Source organism: Pongo pygmaeus, chromosome 11 (assembly GCF_028885625.2).
Source record: "Pongo pygmaeus isolate AG05252 chromosome 11, NHGRI_mPonPyg2-v2.0_pri, whole genome shotgun sequence".
Lineage (NCBI taxonomy): Eukaryota > Metazoa > Chordata > Mammalia > Primates > Hominidae > Pongo > Pongo pygmaeus.
In genome coordinates this window covers 128149579-128167832 of record NC_072384.2, presented here as the reverse complement: position 1 = coordinate 128167832, position 18254 = coordinate 128149579, and the positions used below count along the sequence as shown (strand labels likewise).

Genomic DNA, 18254 nt, shown 5'->3' with positions numbered 1-18254 from the left:
TTTTTTGTTTTTCGTTTTTGTTTTTTGTAATTTCAGAGACTATTTTTTAGCTTAATCATTCCCATTTACCCCTCTGGTAGTTTCTCTAAAACGTCCCCCCACCAACCTTTTCTTTTCTTTTTTTTTTTTGAGACAGAGTCTTGCACTGTCGCCCAGGCTGGAGTGCAAGCTCCACCTCCCAGGTTCACGCCATTCTCCTGCCTCAGCCTCCCAAGTAGCTGAGACTACAGGCACCCGCCACCATGCCTGGCTAATTTTTTGTATTTTTAGTAGAGACGGGGTTTCACCATGTTAGCCAGGATGGTCTCTGTCTCCTGACATTGTGATCCGCCCGCCTTGGCCTCCCCCTATCTTTTTATTCATTGTTTATATTTCCTTTACATGCTTAAGCATAGTTGTGTTTGCTGCTTTAAAATCCTTGTCTGGGTTATTTCTGTGTTGGTCTCTATTCATCACCTTTTCTCTTGAGTATGGCTCAAATTTTCCTATTTCTTCCAATACTTGAGGGGTTGGCAAACTGACCTGCTGGCCAAATCCAGTATGTGGTTCATTTTAATAAAGTTTTATTGGGATACAGTCATGCCCATTCATTTACATATTATACATGGCTGCATTTATTCTACAATGGCAGAGTTGAGCAATTGCACCAGAGGCCTAAAATACTTGCAACACCTAAAATACTTATCTGAACATTTTTTTGAGTGCATCAGCCTCTGGTACACCTAGTTTCTTATTCAATCTTCAACATTGTGTTAATTTGTTGCCAAGACTCTGGATTCTATTATATTCTTCTGAAAATTATTGTTTTGTTTTACCAAGCAGTTAACTTTGCTGGACTCAAAAGTCCAAACTATCATTTCTAAGATTAACATCAGGAGAAATCTGTGTTTATTTCTTTCAGCCTTGGCTGGGCTGCTTGGAGTCTGCCTTGTGTATACCAAATTCAGTCAAATATACAAGTAGAGTTCAATTACAGTTATTTATTTTTTGTCAAGCTTTAGTTGTTTCACATGAAGTTAACTGGGGCCTGTGCTCAGGCAACAAGCTATAAAGACAGAACACTCAGTGCTATTCCTTTTTTCCAGTGTCAACTCCCCCTCCAGTTTCTGCCTGTTATTGGTTGCTCTCCAGCGCTTTTATTTTCAGTATTTTTCCAGAATTGAGAATGAGTTACAGGAGGCCTGGTCAGAAAGGAATTACTCCTCCCTTACCTGAAGCTGGAAGTTCTTCTATAAACCAAGTGTCTCCTTGCCTCCAGTCTTATTCCTGTAGCAAATCCATTCTCCACTCTGCAGCAAATCCAAAGTCATATTTCTAAATTGCAAATCTGATCATATTGAACTGCTTAAACCCTTCAATGCTTATCACTCTTGTCCTTCACTCTGCTCTAAAACAAGCCAGAACTCCTAAAAAGAAACAGCAGTCTCTCAAGATCTGGCTTCTATCTGTGCAGCCTGATGTCTCATCATTTTGCCCCCAGCTTCCTTACATTCTTCCCTACTTTGAAATTCTTCTTAAGCCTCATTTCCTGCAAGCCCTAGATTTTTGCACTAGGTGATTTCAATGCCTGCGTTTCTCTTGACACTGAACTAGATAATTCGTCCTCATTTTTCAAGCCTTAACTCGGTATTTCCTTTTATAGGAAACCTCTCTCAATGCTGCAGTTTAGGTTGGATGCCTCTCCTATGTGTATTCACAGTGCCTGAGCTTCTATCATAGTTATTTTATTGAGCACTTGTGTTTGTATCTCTCACTATACCATAACTTACAATTTCAAGTTTTCCACTAGAACTCGGGTCAGCCACTGTGTATTATTTACTGTTAAATCCCAGGACCGAACCTGGCTCTTGGTTCATAGCATACACTTGATGTGCTGAAGATAACATTCTCAAAAGGTATAAAGTGATAACTCTTTTCAGAACTGTTATATTACCAGTGCCAACTCTTATCTTGCCATGGGTTCATCCAAAAGCCATTCATTCATTCAACCTACATCTATTGAGTGTTTAGCACATGCCTAGTCCAGTGGTGGTCACAGTAATCCAGAGGTAACTGACGCAGAGCTACTGCCATGGAAGAGTTCACAGCCTAGTTTGGAAGCAAATGAATAAATGAATTATAAATACCATGCTAAAGCAGAAGCATGAATAAGTAACTCGAAATAACAGCTGATGGTAATAAAATTACATTTGGAATTAACACTGGGGAATGTAAGAGTTTCCAAGCAGAAAAAATGTTGCATTTACACAAGCAATTAAATGTGCGCTCAGGGCATAAATAGGCAAATCCAAAAAGTGGATCTAGAACAAGCAAATTAACATTTGGAAAAATAGCTTCTTTAGCAATTTAATGACAATGAGACATTGTTTTTGCTTAAAGTAATGCCTAAGGCTACTTAAAAATTCCACAACAGAGGGCCGGGCGCGGTGGCTCACGTCTGTAATCCCAGCACTTTGGGAAGCTGAGGTGGGTGGATCACAAGGTGAGGAGTTCGAGACCAGCCTGGCCAACATGGTGAAACCCCCGTGTCTACTAAAAATACAAAAAAATTAAGCCGGGCTTGGTGGCACATGCCCGTAATCCCACCTAATCGGGAGCCTGAGGCAGGAGAATTGCTTGAACTCGGGAAGCGGAGGTTGCAGTAAGCCAAGATTGTGCCACTACACTCCAGCCTGGGTGACAGAGCCTCTGTCTCCAAAATAAACAAATAAATAAATAAATTCCACAACAGTAAAAGTTGAGGAAAATGAACTTTCATATTCTCTAATGGTGGGAGTATAAACTTGGTAAAATGTCTTTGGAGGGCAATTTGGCATAAGGTAAAAAAATCTTGAAAATATTAATTCTAGTTAAGTCTACACCTGAAAACCTTTCACAAAAAGCAACACTATATATATATATATACACACACACACACAAATTTATGTAGAATGGTATTTATTAAAATATCATGTGTACTAGTGCAGACTGGAAATGGTAATGTTTAAATAAATTACTGTATATCCGTTACACCATTCAGGCATTAAAAATCTTGTTTTCCCAATATTTAATGACACAATATGTGGTTAAAAATGCATATACAACCATATAAACCATTTTACATTTTGGTGCATAAGATGTTCACACATAAACTAACAAAAAGTGAAATTACAGACAATTTAAAATTTTTGTACTTTCTGCATTTACCTAATTATCTAAAGCAGAGGTCAGCAAAGATTTCTGTAAAGGCATACTTTAGATTTCGTGGGCCATAGGTCTCTATGACAACTACACCTCTTGTTGTAAGGCAATAGCAACATAGACAATATGTAAAGAAATGAGCGTGACTATGTTCCAATAAAACTGTTAGGTGGCTAGCCAGATTTAGCCAGCAAACAGTACGTTAGTTTACTGACCTCTGATCCAGCATGAAAGTGTATTAGTTTTACAATAAAACATGTCATTATTCCTTTTAATGATTCTAGAATACTAGGAAAATGGGAAAAAATGGAACTTATTTTTAATTATCCCTCCATGTGTATATGTGCTGTTCTTTTTTTTTAAAGACAGTCTTGCTCTGTCACCAGGCTGGAGTGCAACAGCGCGATCTCGGCTCACTGAAACCTCCAACTTCCTGGTTCAAGTGATTCTCCTGCCTCAGCCTCCTAGCTGGGATTACAGGCATGCACCACCGTGCCCAGCTAATTTTTGAATTTTTAGTAGACGGGGTTTTATCATGTTGGCCAGGATGATCTCGAACTCCTGATCTCAAGTGATCCGCCCGCCTCGGCCTCCCGAAGTGCTGAGACTAGCGGCATGAGCCACTGTGCCTGGCATGTTATTCTTTTAAAATAAGTCATAATCTCCTTTTGGGCAAGCCTTTTATGCTTCTCGTTATCCCTTATTTGCTTTATGAGTTGTCTATTCTCAGGAAGTATTTGCTGCCTTTAAAAATTAAATGATTACTTTCTTAAGAACCTATGGTGAATCCAGGATCAAACCCTTGTAGCTAAGACACGGCACCATGCATGGTATCGCAACACATTTTCTTGAGGATTTTTCTAAAGCTATCAAATGGGCAACTCTTTCTGGCTCTTCCTTATAAAAACTTCCCACTAAATCGTCAAGCTCATCCAGTGAATTAGCATTTTAATCCCTGCAGTTACCTCACATAAATGACTAAATTTCAGATTAGCAATAACAGTCAAAGTGCTTCTCCAGGAGAGGCTGTTTGGACAGTATAAGCATTCTAGAATACTGGCATTTTTGGTGTCTTGTCTGCCCACAAATAGGCTACTCTTGGCCTATCCCTTCCCCCGCCCCGCCCACCCCCCACTCAGTCTATCTTCCACCCATCCTACTACCCCTCTATCACCACCTCTTCATTATAAGAGCTCCCCTGTCCCTTTAAAAATACATATATCCATCTAACTTCCTCCTAGTTGTCCTTTGTCTTTTGTGAATTTTTGAAATTTTGAAGCTGAAATCATTCTATGCTGCAAGAGATCATACCACTGTTGTTTACCACCCCCACCTTTTTTTTGAAGACAGAGTCTCACTCTGTCACCCAGGCTGGAGTGCAGTGGCGTGATTTCGGCCCACCACCACCTCAGCCTCCTGGGCTCAAGCGACCCTCCCACCTCAGCCTCCCAAGTAGCTGGGACTACAGGCATATGCCACCATGCCCAGCCTGTTTAGGCTTTTGATAAACGCTTATATCAAAAGCCTGTTTAGGCTTTTGATATAAGCTTCATATCCTTGACTTCTAAATTTCCATGAGAAATGTGTATTATCCAATAAACACTGGACTTTCTCTCTAGTATTACTCCTAATAACTTTCCCCCAAAGTTAAAAAATTGTATCAACCTCCAATACTGATACAAAACTAAACCACAGAAATACTATGAGAACACACAGGTTTCTATTTTCGTAACAGTGGTTTAGTAAAAGGTTTCTTAAGCATGAATTCAAAGTTGCAAATTACAGAAAAGATTGACTTTGGTACCAAATAAATGGAAAAAAAAAAATTTAAAGACGGACAGCTGTGACTTTACACAAATATAAAACTTATGTAAAAATCAAAACAGTAAATTGAAACATGAAAAATACATAACATGGTTTTCCTACAAGAAGGTCTAAAAACAATTTTTAAAACCTGAGTATACTAAGGAAGAGTAAATCTCATGAAAAGGTAATTCACAAAGCATGAAAAGATAACCAACTTCACTAGTAATTCAAGAAACATGAAATACTCATTATCACCTTCGACCTATCAAATTGATAATTAAAAATAACCAGTGTTATCAATATTCCAGAGGAATAAACATCCTCAAAAACTTACAAGAACCCAAAGCTGGAAAAACTTTCTGGAGGACTATATGAATTAAAATAAACATCCACTGTAGGGATTAATTTATGTGGAAACTAGTGTTGGGCAAAGATGCTAAAAGGCGGCTCATGACCAGAAACAATGTCAACAACCTAAAGGCTCCATTAGACAGAGGAGGACAAACTATGACCTGCAGGCCTGGTTTTGCAAGAAAAATTTCACTGGGACAAAGCTGAGCTCACTTTTTTTTTTTTTTTGCTTACAGCTGCGGCTGTTTTTGTTCTAAAAAGAGTCCAGCAGTCAGGACAGAGACCATAGCACCAGCGAAGTCTAAAAATATATACTAGCTAGCCACTTAAAAGTTTGCAGACCCCTGTACAGGAGACTAGTGAAGAAATGTATGCTCTGACCAGAGACAGTCTTATAGTGCAGTTACTACACATGCTTTTGCACACTATTTAATGATAGAAAAAGGTACTATTAAACCTTTAAAGCAGATAACAGTTACACAAATTGTACACAAGAAAACAATTATATAGAATGTAGATAGACACACAAATTAGCTAGGGAAAAAATATACACCAAATATTTTGATAGCAGTGATCTCAGGACGATGAGGTCAAGCATATTTTGGTGGCAGAGGGCTCTCTTTAAAAAAAGTTTTGTAAAAAGGCAAAACATGTAAAGTGAATGCTTTTAAAATTTCAAAGGTAAATAGGGTGTAAGAAAAACAGCTTTAAACACTGTTTCTTTAATATCAGGAACCACTGCGGCTCTACAGCCAGTTTCCAACATCCGGGCCATACCTTGGCCAGCAGGGTGCTTAACACATGTATTCTCCTCCTCAATGCTGCCACTCCTCTGAGCTACTGCTCAAATGTGGACCAGCACCAAGAAATACTTCGGGTGTCCTCAGGCGCTTTTGTCATCTGCAGAGCTTCCTTCCTCTTCCAGTGACTGACTTCATGGTGATAGTGAGACCTGTGCTCTTCCAATTTTCCTCTTCCACAATATCTTCCAAAGGAAGTCTACTGCCTTTGCATTTATCTTCATTGCACGGCATTGCCTAATGACTTTACGTGTGTGAGGCTGACACCAGCATATTTCTCTACTTTTTAAATAAATAAATCACTCTCTGCACGAACTCTTGAGTCCTAGCAACACATGTATAAAACTAAACACACAAAAAGGAACTTAATTCAAATGTACTTTCACAGAATTTTTTTCTCAATCTCCTTTTTAAGATTCTCCAGAGTGATTTTAGTATAACAAATTAAAAGCTATATATAAAAATGATTTACCTAACATAGACAGAGCCTAAATCAGTGCCTCTTGTTCTTGAATTTGCATACAAATCACCTAGGGATTTTGTTAAAATGCAGATTCTGATTTATTACCCTGGGATGGGGCCTGAGATTCTGCATGATTAACAAGCTTCGAGGTGACTACATTCAGGCTGTAGGTCCTCAGACCACATTTTGAGTAGTAAATGACTGTAATCATCTTTAATGCCTTAGGTGAAATAATATATGCTATACAGAATTCCAATCTAATACTACTTCACACTAATTTTAAACACAACTATTAACTGTTATACCTTGTTCCATGTTCTTCATGCCAGAGAGATCTGGAAAGGAAGTATTTTGCATTAAGTACTTACACCAACAGTCAGACACACACACACACACACACACACACCCACCCCGACCCCCACACCTACCATCCTTTAATCGAATGCCCTGAAGAGAAAACCTGTCCAATGTATTTTCAGATACCTGCTTGTCCACCAATACAGCATAACCCCAATACACAGGCCTCTTTTCTTCCTGCTTCCTTCTCTCTTCCCCCTTAGTCTTACATCTACTGCTCCTTCATAAATCTGTATTAGGTCAGATCGAGATGTCTTTACTCTCCCACAGCCCCACTTCCCTGCCCTTGGTGTGGACTTACATATACACCATACTCCCTTCTAGAAGACCAGTTCCTTCAAGGCACTGTGGTGGAGTGGTTCTGCATACCTACTCTGGAGCTGGATTCAAAGCTCAGTTCTGCTACTTACTTTACTTGAGCAAGTAAACCATCATTTCTACCCGTTTTGTCTGGTAAAATAGAAATCATACCTACATATAAGACTATGAAAATTATAGGAAATACTATTTAAAAAATCACTTAGCAAAGTGGCACCAAATATAACACCTACTAAATGGAAGCTACTATGACAATGACATACAGCATTTAGTGTGATTCCTTTTACATGAGCAGTTCTCAAGCATCACTGAAGTCAAAATTGTTCTGCATTTTAAAGTATTATTTCTTAATAAGAAAAAAACATTCAATGTCTCTGGCCTGCTGGAATTTGCAAGTTTCTCTAACATTTCCATAGTTTAGAATACTGGAAATCTTATCTGGAAGGCCTGGTAATTCCTCTCTTCTCTCCTTATTTGGGAGACCTACCCAAATACAGTTAGCAACTAAAATAGAAAGGCTGAAAGAAACAGTATTGTTCTAAAATCATATTATGACTTATGTATTCTAAATTTATATTCTTCTTTGATAACTTTATAGAAACTTAGTCTGAATTGATACTGATAACCATAAACATTTTAAATGCTTAAAACCCTTCAAGGATTCCAAAGAATTTTACTTAGTTCCTTCTTTAAAACATTTATAAACCTTAAAAGTTAATGCAGAAAATAGGGCAATTAATATTTGAATACAGGATGGCTGAGAAACTTGCAGAGCTGGTAGCAACACACACACACACACACACACACACACCCCCTCCCTCCCACACACCCACCCAATACAGATTCAAGCATATCAAATCCCATGCAAAACACAAAAATAAAACATCCACATTCAGACACATCACAGTGAAACTAACACACCAAAAAAACAAAAAACAAAAAAATACAACGGCCATTTCTATGTGTTCTAGATATAGGGTAGGGTGAAGAAATAAGCTTTTAAGTCTGAATAACAACCAGTTCAACCAGAGGATCTGAATAAGTTATCCTTCTCTGATTTTTAAAAAATTATGAAACTAGAAGGAAGTTTAGCAGTTATCTAGATTTTTCAATCTCTAGATTACAGATTAAGTTATTCAGCCTAAAAGTTAAATGACATCATTAGCAATACAAAAGTCCCAGTTTGTGCCTCTGAAATCCCAAAAGGAGATAATGAATAAAAATGTAAATTTAGTTGATCCAATTAATGCCTTAACCTTTTAAGACAATTCATAAATGAGAAAATGCAAGGAGAAAATCATGAAAAAAAATCAAACTCACCAGTAATCAAAAAAAGAAAAAAATAAAGAATCCCCTGAAATCAGCAATCATTAAAAAGAACTGGAGTAAAAATGGCCCACGTGCCTTTTTTGGTATTCCATAAATTAAAACAATCTCTTTAAATAGTAATTAAGTTGAGAGGATGTTAATCCTTATAAGCCAATAGTGTAATTTACAAATATTTAATTCCAAGACACAATCCAAATGAAAAGTTAGAGATATTCAATTAACATTACGAAAAATGACAAATGACCACAAAATCTACATTGCAGTACAGAAGAGGAGACGTATGAACGTTCTTAAGATGTACACTGTTCACTCGGCAATTCAATTTCTAAGAAAACATGACTCCATGTGTACAGGTAAAATAAAAATAAAAACACAGGTAAAATTCCTGATGTTGAAAACTGGAAACAATATTAACATTTGTCATAGAGATTAATTACGAGAACTCCATATAATGAAACTTCATTGGAAGAGAATTTGGGTCTATATTTGACACTGAAAGAAAACCATGATATATTGAGGAAAAGGTTACAAAATAGTAAGCATAATATGATGCCATTCTGTAAGAAGTCTTTATACTTATCCATAAAACACAATCCAGACATACTTATACCTGCACAAGATTATACACTTTTCTCTATTTTCAAATTCCTTACAATAATTATGTATTTTCACCATCAGAAAAATTAACAAATGTAAATGTATTTTGTTTGGAAGAAACCTCGTATGTAGGAAAAATTCAATATTACTCCATTTATGCTGGAAGTTGCAAATTTTGTGAAAAATTAGACCTTGGCAATGACCTTGAGCAGTAGGATATAAATAACTCCCACAAGCTTAGCGTTCCAATAATGGAACACAAGGCATAAATGGGTTAAAAATTAACTGGTTATGATCACAACAAAGTATTTCACATTGGCAAGAAGCAAATGTGGACGGAAAAAACTCCAAATTTGGGGTAGGAAGGCTGTGAGTAGTCCTTACAGTTTCCAACAGTGCTTGTGAAACAGGTGTTTTTTTTTTTAATATCCATACTCATTAAAACTGCTAGAATGAAGAGCTTCAAAGTAGGAATACAATATTGACAAGAAGATTAATTTTAAAGTCAGACAGAATTCTACTTCTGCCACTTACTAATTAGCTGTGCAATCCTGGTCAAGCGAACACTTGTGTTTTCTTCTGACAAATACTGCCTTAAAGGGTTTTTGTGTCCATTAAATGGAATCAATTATATGAGATAAATGGCACAAGTTGGTGATTTAAAAATTGTCAAAGTTGCTGACACTTGGCAATTTTTATCTACAAAAACGTGTTTTATATGTTCAATCTAACAGCTATTATTTATTATTATTTTTTGAGACAGAATCTCACTCTTGTTCCCCAAGTTACAGTACAGTGGTGCAATCTCAGCTTACTGCAACCTCCACCTCCCTGGTTCAAGCAATTCTCCTGCCTCAGCCTCCCAAGTAGCTGGGACAACGGGCACCTGCTAACCATGCTTAATTTTTGTATTTTTAATAGAGATGGGGTTTTAACATGTTGGCCAGGCTGGTCTCGAACTCCGGACCTCAGGTGATCCACCTGCCTCGGCCTCCCAAAGTATTGGGGTTACAGGCGTGAGCCATTGAGCCCGGCCTAACAGCTATTATTCTGAAATGTTTAATTCCAATTTCCAAAGCATTACTGTCTAATTTAAACACATATTCCAAATGGTTGTGGGCAATTTTGTTTTGAAAGAGATCTCATTTTAAAGTTGGAAAAGTGGAATTATCTGAATTTCCCAACCTAAAGCCAGTTAATGGCAGAAAAGAACACAGGCAATTTAACTCTGGTATAGTACTTTTCACAGAGCCCCAAATCTTGAGGTCAGCAAAAATCATTAGCATACTATTTGAGAAAAAAATATGAAGAAAAATAATTTGAATAGTTTCTCATTAAAGAGGCTAAAACAAACATTAGTTCTCTCCTTCTTGTCCCCCAACCTTGGGTGGTGGAAACACTCATTGATTCTAAGGAAACAAAATTTTCTTCTGTGTTCTGGTGATGGTTAGTGAAAATAATTTAAACAAGATGTACAGAATAATCAAGATGGACTCAACAAATAATAGTCAGTGACCACTACAGGGAAATAAGATTAGGGATGTGACAAACACAGTTCAGTATTTACCTTCTAAATTTCAACAGTAGTAAGGTAAGTAAAATCCCATTACAATGCTTCCTTAAAACCAACTTCCATCAATGTGTACTCAAGAAAAAAAAATCCATCTTTGAAAAAAAAATATTGCAAATTAAGTAACAAACAGATCCTGCTTTTTAAAAATGAAGACTTTTTGATTTAAAAATACAGAAAAAAATGGCAAAAGTTATTAATTAATGGAAAACCAGTTAAGCTGGAAGGAAATGCATGAGCTGCTTTACAGGAATGCATAATGTGAGTGACGAAAGGAACAAATATTCTTCCAATTTTCCAGATTTGACACTCATTTAAATGAAAGAGGCTATTCCCAAATGGTACACAAATTCAGAAGTCTTTATTTTGAAAAAAATTCTTCCAACAGTATTTCACAATGAACAAGAACTTAACCAAATTTATCTATCATACTAAAGTATTTCAGAAATGAATATTGAAAACAGCCTGTAAGTTTTCACCCAATATTTAAAACCACCTCCTGAACTAAAATTGGTCTTCAAAAATCATGGCGTATTAACATTTTCCAAACATGCCCTGCTGACTAGAAGGTCCTGTTATTCTTTCTTCTGAACTTCCCAGTAAGTTTCCTTGTTCCCTATTCCTAGGACTTAAAGTGCAAAGATACTTTTTCTCAGCTATTAGGACAAGCATTCTTCACTGAAAATAAACTTTTGCAGAAAACAAATCCTGTGCTTGACCAACAGCAAAGACATGTTAAGAAATTTCTGAGCTCCAAACCATGAGGAATCAGAATCAGAACTTTCAGAGTAATAACTCACATTTTTTCTAAAGCATAGGAAGCTAATTTTGAATAATGAACAAATGTGGTTGTGCCAAAATAGATTTTGACATAGTTAATTTCCACTTTCTCTTCTTAAAAATAAGGTATAGTCTAAGCTAATGTAGATAAGGAAAGGCACGATACCAACAAATTGCAAAACAAAGTATAGCCCCAAGCCATGCACTTTTAGAGTCATGAGTAGGGACAATGAAAAAATTAAGGTGCAAAATAGATGTGAACTTCCACAATCTTTCAATGGACTGTCTTAATAGTTTAATTTAAAAGCATAGGATTTTTCATATATCTGCAGATAGTCAATTAGAGAGATTTTTTTTCTTCTTTAAATGGAAGAATTTCTTAAATGGAAGCACAAGATCATACCTACACAGCTGGTAAGTCTCAAAACAGAATGATGTCTACTTTATTAATAAAGTTTCCAGTCAGGCAGAATCAAGAGTAATCTTCATATATGCATAAGGATATTATCATTGTAACAATATTTTTAGTAGAAAAGTCTATGAACAAATGTTCTCCCAAAGGGACATCCATATAATGGAATCCTGGAGACATTAAAATAATGAGTTAGAGCTGGATGTGGCAATATGGAAAGACAACCAAGTTAAACAAGAACCAAGTCACAAAATTGAACATTTAAAATAAGAACAGGGAGAGGCATATATAGAGAGAGCCATATATAAAATAAATGATAACATTTCTTAAAGACTATACAAGAATACAAGAAATTATATACCTCTGGGGTGTGAGAATAAAGTCACAGAGGGAGACATACTTTTTGACTTTATGCCCTTTGTGTATACTGCATAATTTTTAGAAATCATAAGCATATAACATACAAAAAACCTTTAAAGTCTTTAAAAAACCTGATTGTAATCAAAGCATTCTATGAAACATTGACTATATAAGATTAGTTTACAATCCCTTGCTGCCTTTAGTTAATGATCATATAGTCAAAATTAGAAGGCTCCTTGGCGTTGCTTCCTGTCTCTCCACTCAACATTGAGGGAAGATGCTGAGAATTTAGAATTCACATTTTACCCTCATTGCTTAAACTGTAACCTGGATAACATCTCAAGATTTCAGAGAACCAATTAAAAAATTAATCTATAGGCATTTTAATCACCATCTAAAATATTTTATCTAGGATCATTGTATCTTTTTTTTATAAAAGCTCAAATCACAACATTCTCTTTTCATCAGTCCCTACAGCCCTGTGTTGGACAAGCACAGATGTCAAAAATACACTTAAATATACGTTGAATTTTTATCCACTAGAATAAAATAAGCAGAATGATATGCATTCTTGGCAATAGTCTTCACTGGAAAATACCACTGTCAGCCCAAACTTACACAACGGACTTCAAAATCAGACTAAGATGTGGCATAAGAAGAGCCATTTCCTACCTTCACTATATATTCACGATTTGCCAACTCAAAGGCCTTGAAAAGCATGTGAATGTTTGAGACTAAGAAAAATTGGGAGTGGTAAGCTAGTGGCCACCTTAAGAGTACATGCCCCATTTCAAAAAGATGAATTCAGAATGCAATGTTTTAAAACACTGTGCTGGTCACACAAAACAGAACTGCAGACAGAATTCAGTGTAAGCCTTGAATGTGCAACCCCTGTAAGAGCACAATAATTGGACTTTTTAAAACCAAGGTTCACAATACTTGGATCTTTGCAGATTAAATACCTCTGTGCCCAGTATATCTCTAAAAATAAACAAGTGTTCAAATGCTTGCTAAATGAATTAACAATATAAAAGCTCTTCAAATACTGGATATAATCATCAAATGACCAATACATTTAATTAATGAGTTGTGGAATTGTATATCCTTTGCTGTGCTGAAGCTGGTTTGCAAACGCTTGGGAGAGCCACTGGTTGGCCATCTCTTTCATCAAACTGCATTTAATGACATCAGATTGGCAGGTAAAATCACCATGAAGACAGTATTTATACTGTAAATATTAGTAAACACTACACAACAGGGCCTTTTTTCTTTCATGAAAGATGGTTGTTAAACATTCAGCAGCACAACACTGGATTACATCGTGGTTATATATTCATTTGTTCATAAACAACCACGTGAAAAGTTTAATGTCACTAAGTTTTAAAATATAAAAAGAAAAAACTAATGAAGATGAATACAACAGATTAAATACAAATTTTAATACCACCTTTCAAAAAGTAAATTTTGAAAGTGTATAGGCCACACAAACTATCAATAAAGGTGGAATGCTTTACAAAATAGGAGTCTGTGATACTTCAGATGAGTCTTCAATTTAAAGCATGCTCCACTAGTTACCATATTAATTTACTTCTAAAGTTAAAAAAAAAAACCCAAGAATAAACTGTACTGATTTCATGAAATTATGAAAGGAATTCAAGTGATTGAAGTTTTTTTAGATATATAATATATAGAACGTAACTTGTTCAGAATTTCAAAATATTAAGAATGCATTCATATATAAATGTGATAGCATTTAATCCAAATCTGTTCCCCAGAGCAAAAGCTGCCACTAGCTTAACCTCTCTATGCTTTGCTTCTTTCATCCTAAAAGTATAGGTCCACTGCAGGGATTGTTACGAGATGAAATATGAAAATTGTTTTACAAATGACTATCTCATACACAGCCCATAATACCACTGCTATTGTTACCTTGAAGTAGTGTTAAAAAGTCTGCAATTTCAGTTCTTCTCACTAACAAACAAAAAAAACCCAGGGAGTAGTTATGTTTGCCCTGCAAGTAAATACTGTTCTAGAAATACACAAATTTAAAGTATAGTGGTTCTCAGAGTCTGGAGACCCTTAAGGGCCCCTACAACCCTTTCTTTGAAAGGCTGTGAAAAGTCAAACTATTTTCATTGTACTACTGAGACATTATATAGTTTTCATTCTCATGATCTCACAAGTGCACAGTGGAGTTTTCCAGTGTGTGTATGCTGTATAATTTTTAAGTTGGAATGCAAAAGTAGTATGAAAATCTCACTGCTTTTATTAAGCCAGATTTAAATGCATAAAATGTAAAACAATGTTCCTGTTCTCATTAGTTTGTTTTGGAAAAGTTATTTTTATCAAAAATGGTATTTATGTTAGCAAGTTATTAGGTTATTACTGTTATACTTAAATAAATAAACATGTTTTAAAAATATCTCAGTATTAATTTTAATACAGCAAATTCTCAGAGATACAAGCTACATCAACAAAGCTGTTTGGGGATCTTCTTAAGTGTTAAGGTTCTGAAACTAAAATGCTCCAGAGATGTTGGTACAGTGGTAAAGCAGCAGCCAGGTCACCCTCTCCATGCTGCCAACTGACAGGAACTGTACTAAAGTGGGTGTGTGTGCAGGGGGCGGGGAATTTCACAGGTAAAGCACTAATGTGCTTTTACAAATTAACAGAAGGACTTATTTTAAGGAAGAAAGTGATAACCAAAACTCTATTTTCACAAAAATAATAAAATATTCTCTATTTCAAAAAATGAGGAAAAAATGGCTTTAAACTATGTCAAAAGTTTGCCATCCTGAAAAAAGATCTTTCCTGAACAGGGATATCTGCAGATACCTGAACAGGAAAAATGATGTGACTAAACCAGTAAGCCAGGAAATTTGAAGGTCTTCAGCCTTGTTACCTTCCAGGATTTTTTCTCCTTTTTAGTACTCAACATAATTTTGATGCTCTATATAAAACTAGAATAAATCTAAATGCAAAAGTCTAACGAAAGCTGATTTTCTTTAATAATAAACAGTGAATATCACGAGAAAAACCACTTTAAAGCTACCTCTCTTCTTTTTTTCATTTTTTAGAGAGAGGATCTCACTCTATCCCCTAGCCGGTGTGCAGTGGTGTGATCGTAGCACACTGCAGCCTCCAACTCCTGGGCTCAAGTAATGTTCCCACCTCACCTCCAGGCAGCTAGGACTCACAGGCTCTCACACCACCATACCCAGCTTGGGTCTCTTCTTGAACTAAACGTTTTTATTTCATAAGCGCTAATTTAAAGTCAGTAAGAGCTCCCATTTAATTACGAACTTCAACAGTTACCCAGAAAAAGAAATAGTCTTTAAAATTATTTTGATAACAACTGTTTAATTTACTACTCAGATGGAAAGCCTGGTAGGATATTTGGGTAATGGCCTGTAATTAGGTAGCATAACTTTGTACACATGAATCAACTGGGACCCGATACAATCTAAAACAGAAATACAAATATATTTTCCCTCAATGAAAAGGGCTGAGGAAGTCCTCTAAAATGTGGAGACATTTCAAGTCTACATCAACACACATCTGGACCTGTGCAGCATTCATTTAATTCTAAAAGAAGAGGCATACTGCTCAGAAAAGGGGCAGAGATTTCCCAGTCATCTTGCTTATTAAAATGGTTTAGATAAACCACACTTTTAGCTAGATGTACACTAGACAGCAATGTTTTAACAAGTCTAAAACACTATACAGGTTTTAAAATACTATGATAACAACTCAGTCATCATTGCAAAAAGGCATTCAACATGAATAAAATGTTTGAGGAAACTGATGTTTACCTCTTTTAATACCAAAGCTTTTTAAAAAGTTTTAATCAATTTAAGATAAAACTTTTAAAATATGTACTACATATCTGTGTATGCAATTTCACCTTTACTTAATTACCTAGAGGCATAATAAAGAACGATCATCAGATGATGTCATATAGTGATGTCCTCTAGGCCGGCTAGCGGTCCTTACACTAATGGCCTTGGACAGTGTATGCTCCTCAGAGTTTTTTTCAGTCTCCTTCCTTTCAAGCCATCCCTTCTAAACAGCTAATATGCTATAGTCTGAACAAGCAAATAATTAAATTTATTAAAATCTCTCATAAAAACAAATGCATAAGCTCTAACACACAGACTTTGTGACTTATATGGGTTGCTCAGAGGCATTTTAAAAAAAAACGATTCCAAGTTTCTGAGTTGTGTTCCGTTTTCACAAGACTGCCAGATTACCTCTAGATGAATGAGGCATTACTGTACATAGATACTTAAACAAGTTCATTTGAATATAAACAAAAAGATATAACTAAACTTATTATCTTTTCCTTTAAAACAAAGTATTCCATAACTTTAAGGTAACACTGAGTTCCAGTTTCTTTCCCCCCAAAAACAAACATAAACAAATATCCTATAGATAATATCAGTTTGCCCAAAAAAAGAAAGAAAAAAACTGAGGTGCAATAATGTCACAGTTAATGCATGTCTACTTCCAATACATTCAAAGACAATTTTTTTTAAAAAAATCAATAGTTAAAATAGGCCTTTTGCAGTCTGAGAATTCAAGATACTTAGAAAAATTTGTAAATACACATACATGCAAATTCTTCATATATACAAATTTCACAAAATTAATAAGCTGCAAAGAAATTAGTAGGATTATGGTAAATCTGACAAGCTACATTTAAATGCTTTACCACTGGCATATTCCTGAATGTAGCAGTCATAGTAGTTTTAAGAAATTTTCTACATGGCCTTTTTATAAAAAGTCACTAAGAAGTCTTTTAAGAATTCAAGATGTTCTCAATTCACTACTCATATTTAAGGCCACTTTGGTAAAGGCATTGCAGCAAGAACACAAAAACAATAGCATATTTTATAATATTTATTTTTTTTCACCTGCAAACTGTAGCAAAACATGATCAGCTTTATTATGCAGACAGGTATCCCTCTACATTTTAAAAGAATTTAGGCATGTATAAATAGAAGAGCTCTTTAGAAAGGAAAAATTCAAGAATGAATAAAACCTTCCAATTTTGACTCTCTTACTTTCCAGTAGCAATGGTTAAAATGATTTTAGGTCATTCATTCCAAGATATATGACAGCACCTTAAAAGTGGCTGATCTATTTCCCCAGTAACATTTCTCACATAACAATGTGTTAAAGTTACAAATACTGATATGCACAAATAGCTAATTTCTAAGAAAAATATGTACAGTACTGCAGCATAATGAATGTGGTATCTGCAATAACTTAATATTAGCCAATTTTAATATACATGATACCGCTACCCTTTTCTGCCAATTCACAGGTTAAAAGGTGTTACTGGAGCCCTCGGTTTTGCACATATTACCTGGTGTTTAATACACAATGCAGGCTTTTTAAAGACTTCTCTTGTGTTTAAAGCTAAGATCAGTGAAACAAGACAACAGTGCAAGAGGTGGAGAGATGTAATGTGACCACATAAAAGTTCGTTCCAGTAAATTGTCTATATAAGGCTATAAGAAAGGATTGGTTGATGAGCTTCCTGTTGGAAATTGTCCTGTTGGTGCACCAGTCTAAAGGAAAACATAAGACAAATAAATAGACAAAAGTAGTGCATGTACAAAATATAAAAACATTAAACTGAATTTAATTTTTTTTAACTAGACTTTTTGGTTAAGAATTATTTTTTAAATTATTGGCAATAATATTTGTTATTGGCAATATGCTATATCAAACTACTATGTGTCATGAACTGTGCTATGTCTTTCATATCCAGTATTTCATACAGTCCTTGTAATAGATTCTAAGAAGAATCTTAGAATGGTCTTAGAAAAGCACTTGTGATTCAAACAAAACTTCTGACTCTTAAGACCTCTTTTTTATGTTCACTAATTCCTAGGGCCTCTCATAAAGTGTTATTTTGACAAGAAA

At 35.5% G+C, this 18254-nt stretch overlaps 1 protein-coding gene across 4 annotated transcripts in view; it reads right to left on the bottom strand.

The window, feature by feature from the left end:
• Positions 1-11110: 11110 nt before the first annotated feature.
• Positions 11111-18254, bottom strand: part of AGFG1 (ArfGAP with FG repeats 1) — an 89084-nt gene continuing 81940 nt past the window's right edge. For all 4 annotated transcript variants that reach the window (XM_054477401.2, XM_054477402.2, XM_054477404.2 and 1 more), the window contains one exon: positions 11111-17896. In XM_054477401.2, the coding sequence (XP_054333376.1) occupies positions 17837-17896 (60 nt within the window). In that variant the 3' untranslated portion in view covers positions 11111-17836. The remainder of the gene's footprint in view (positions 17897-18254) is intronic.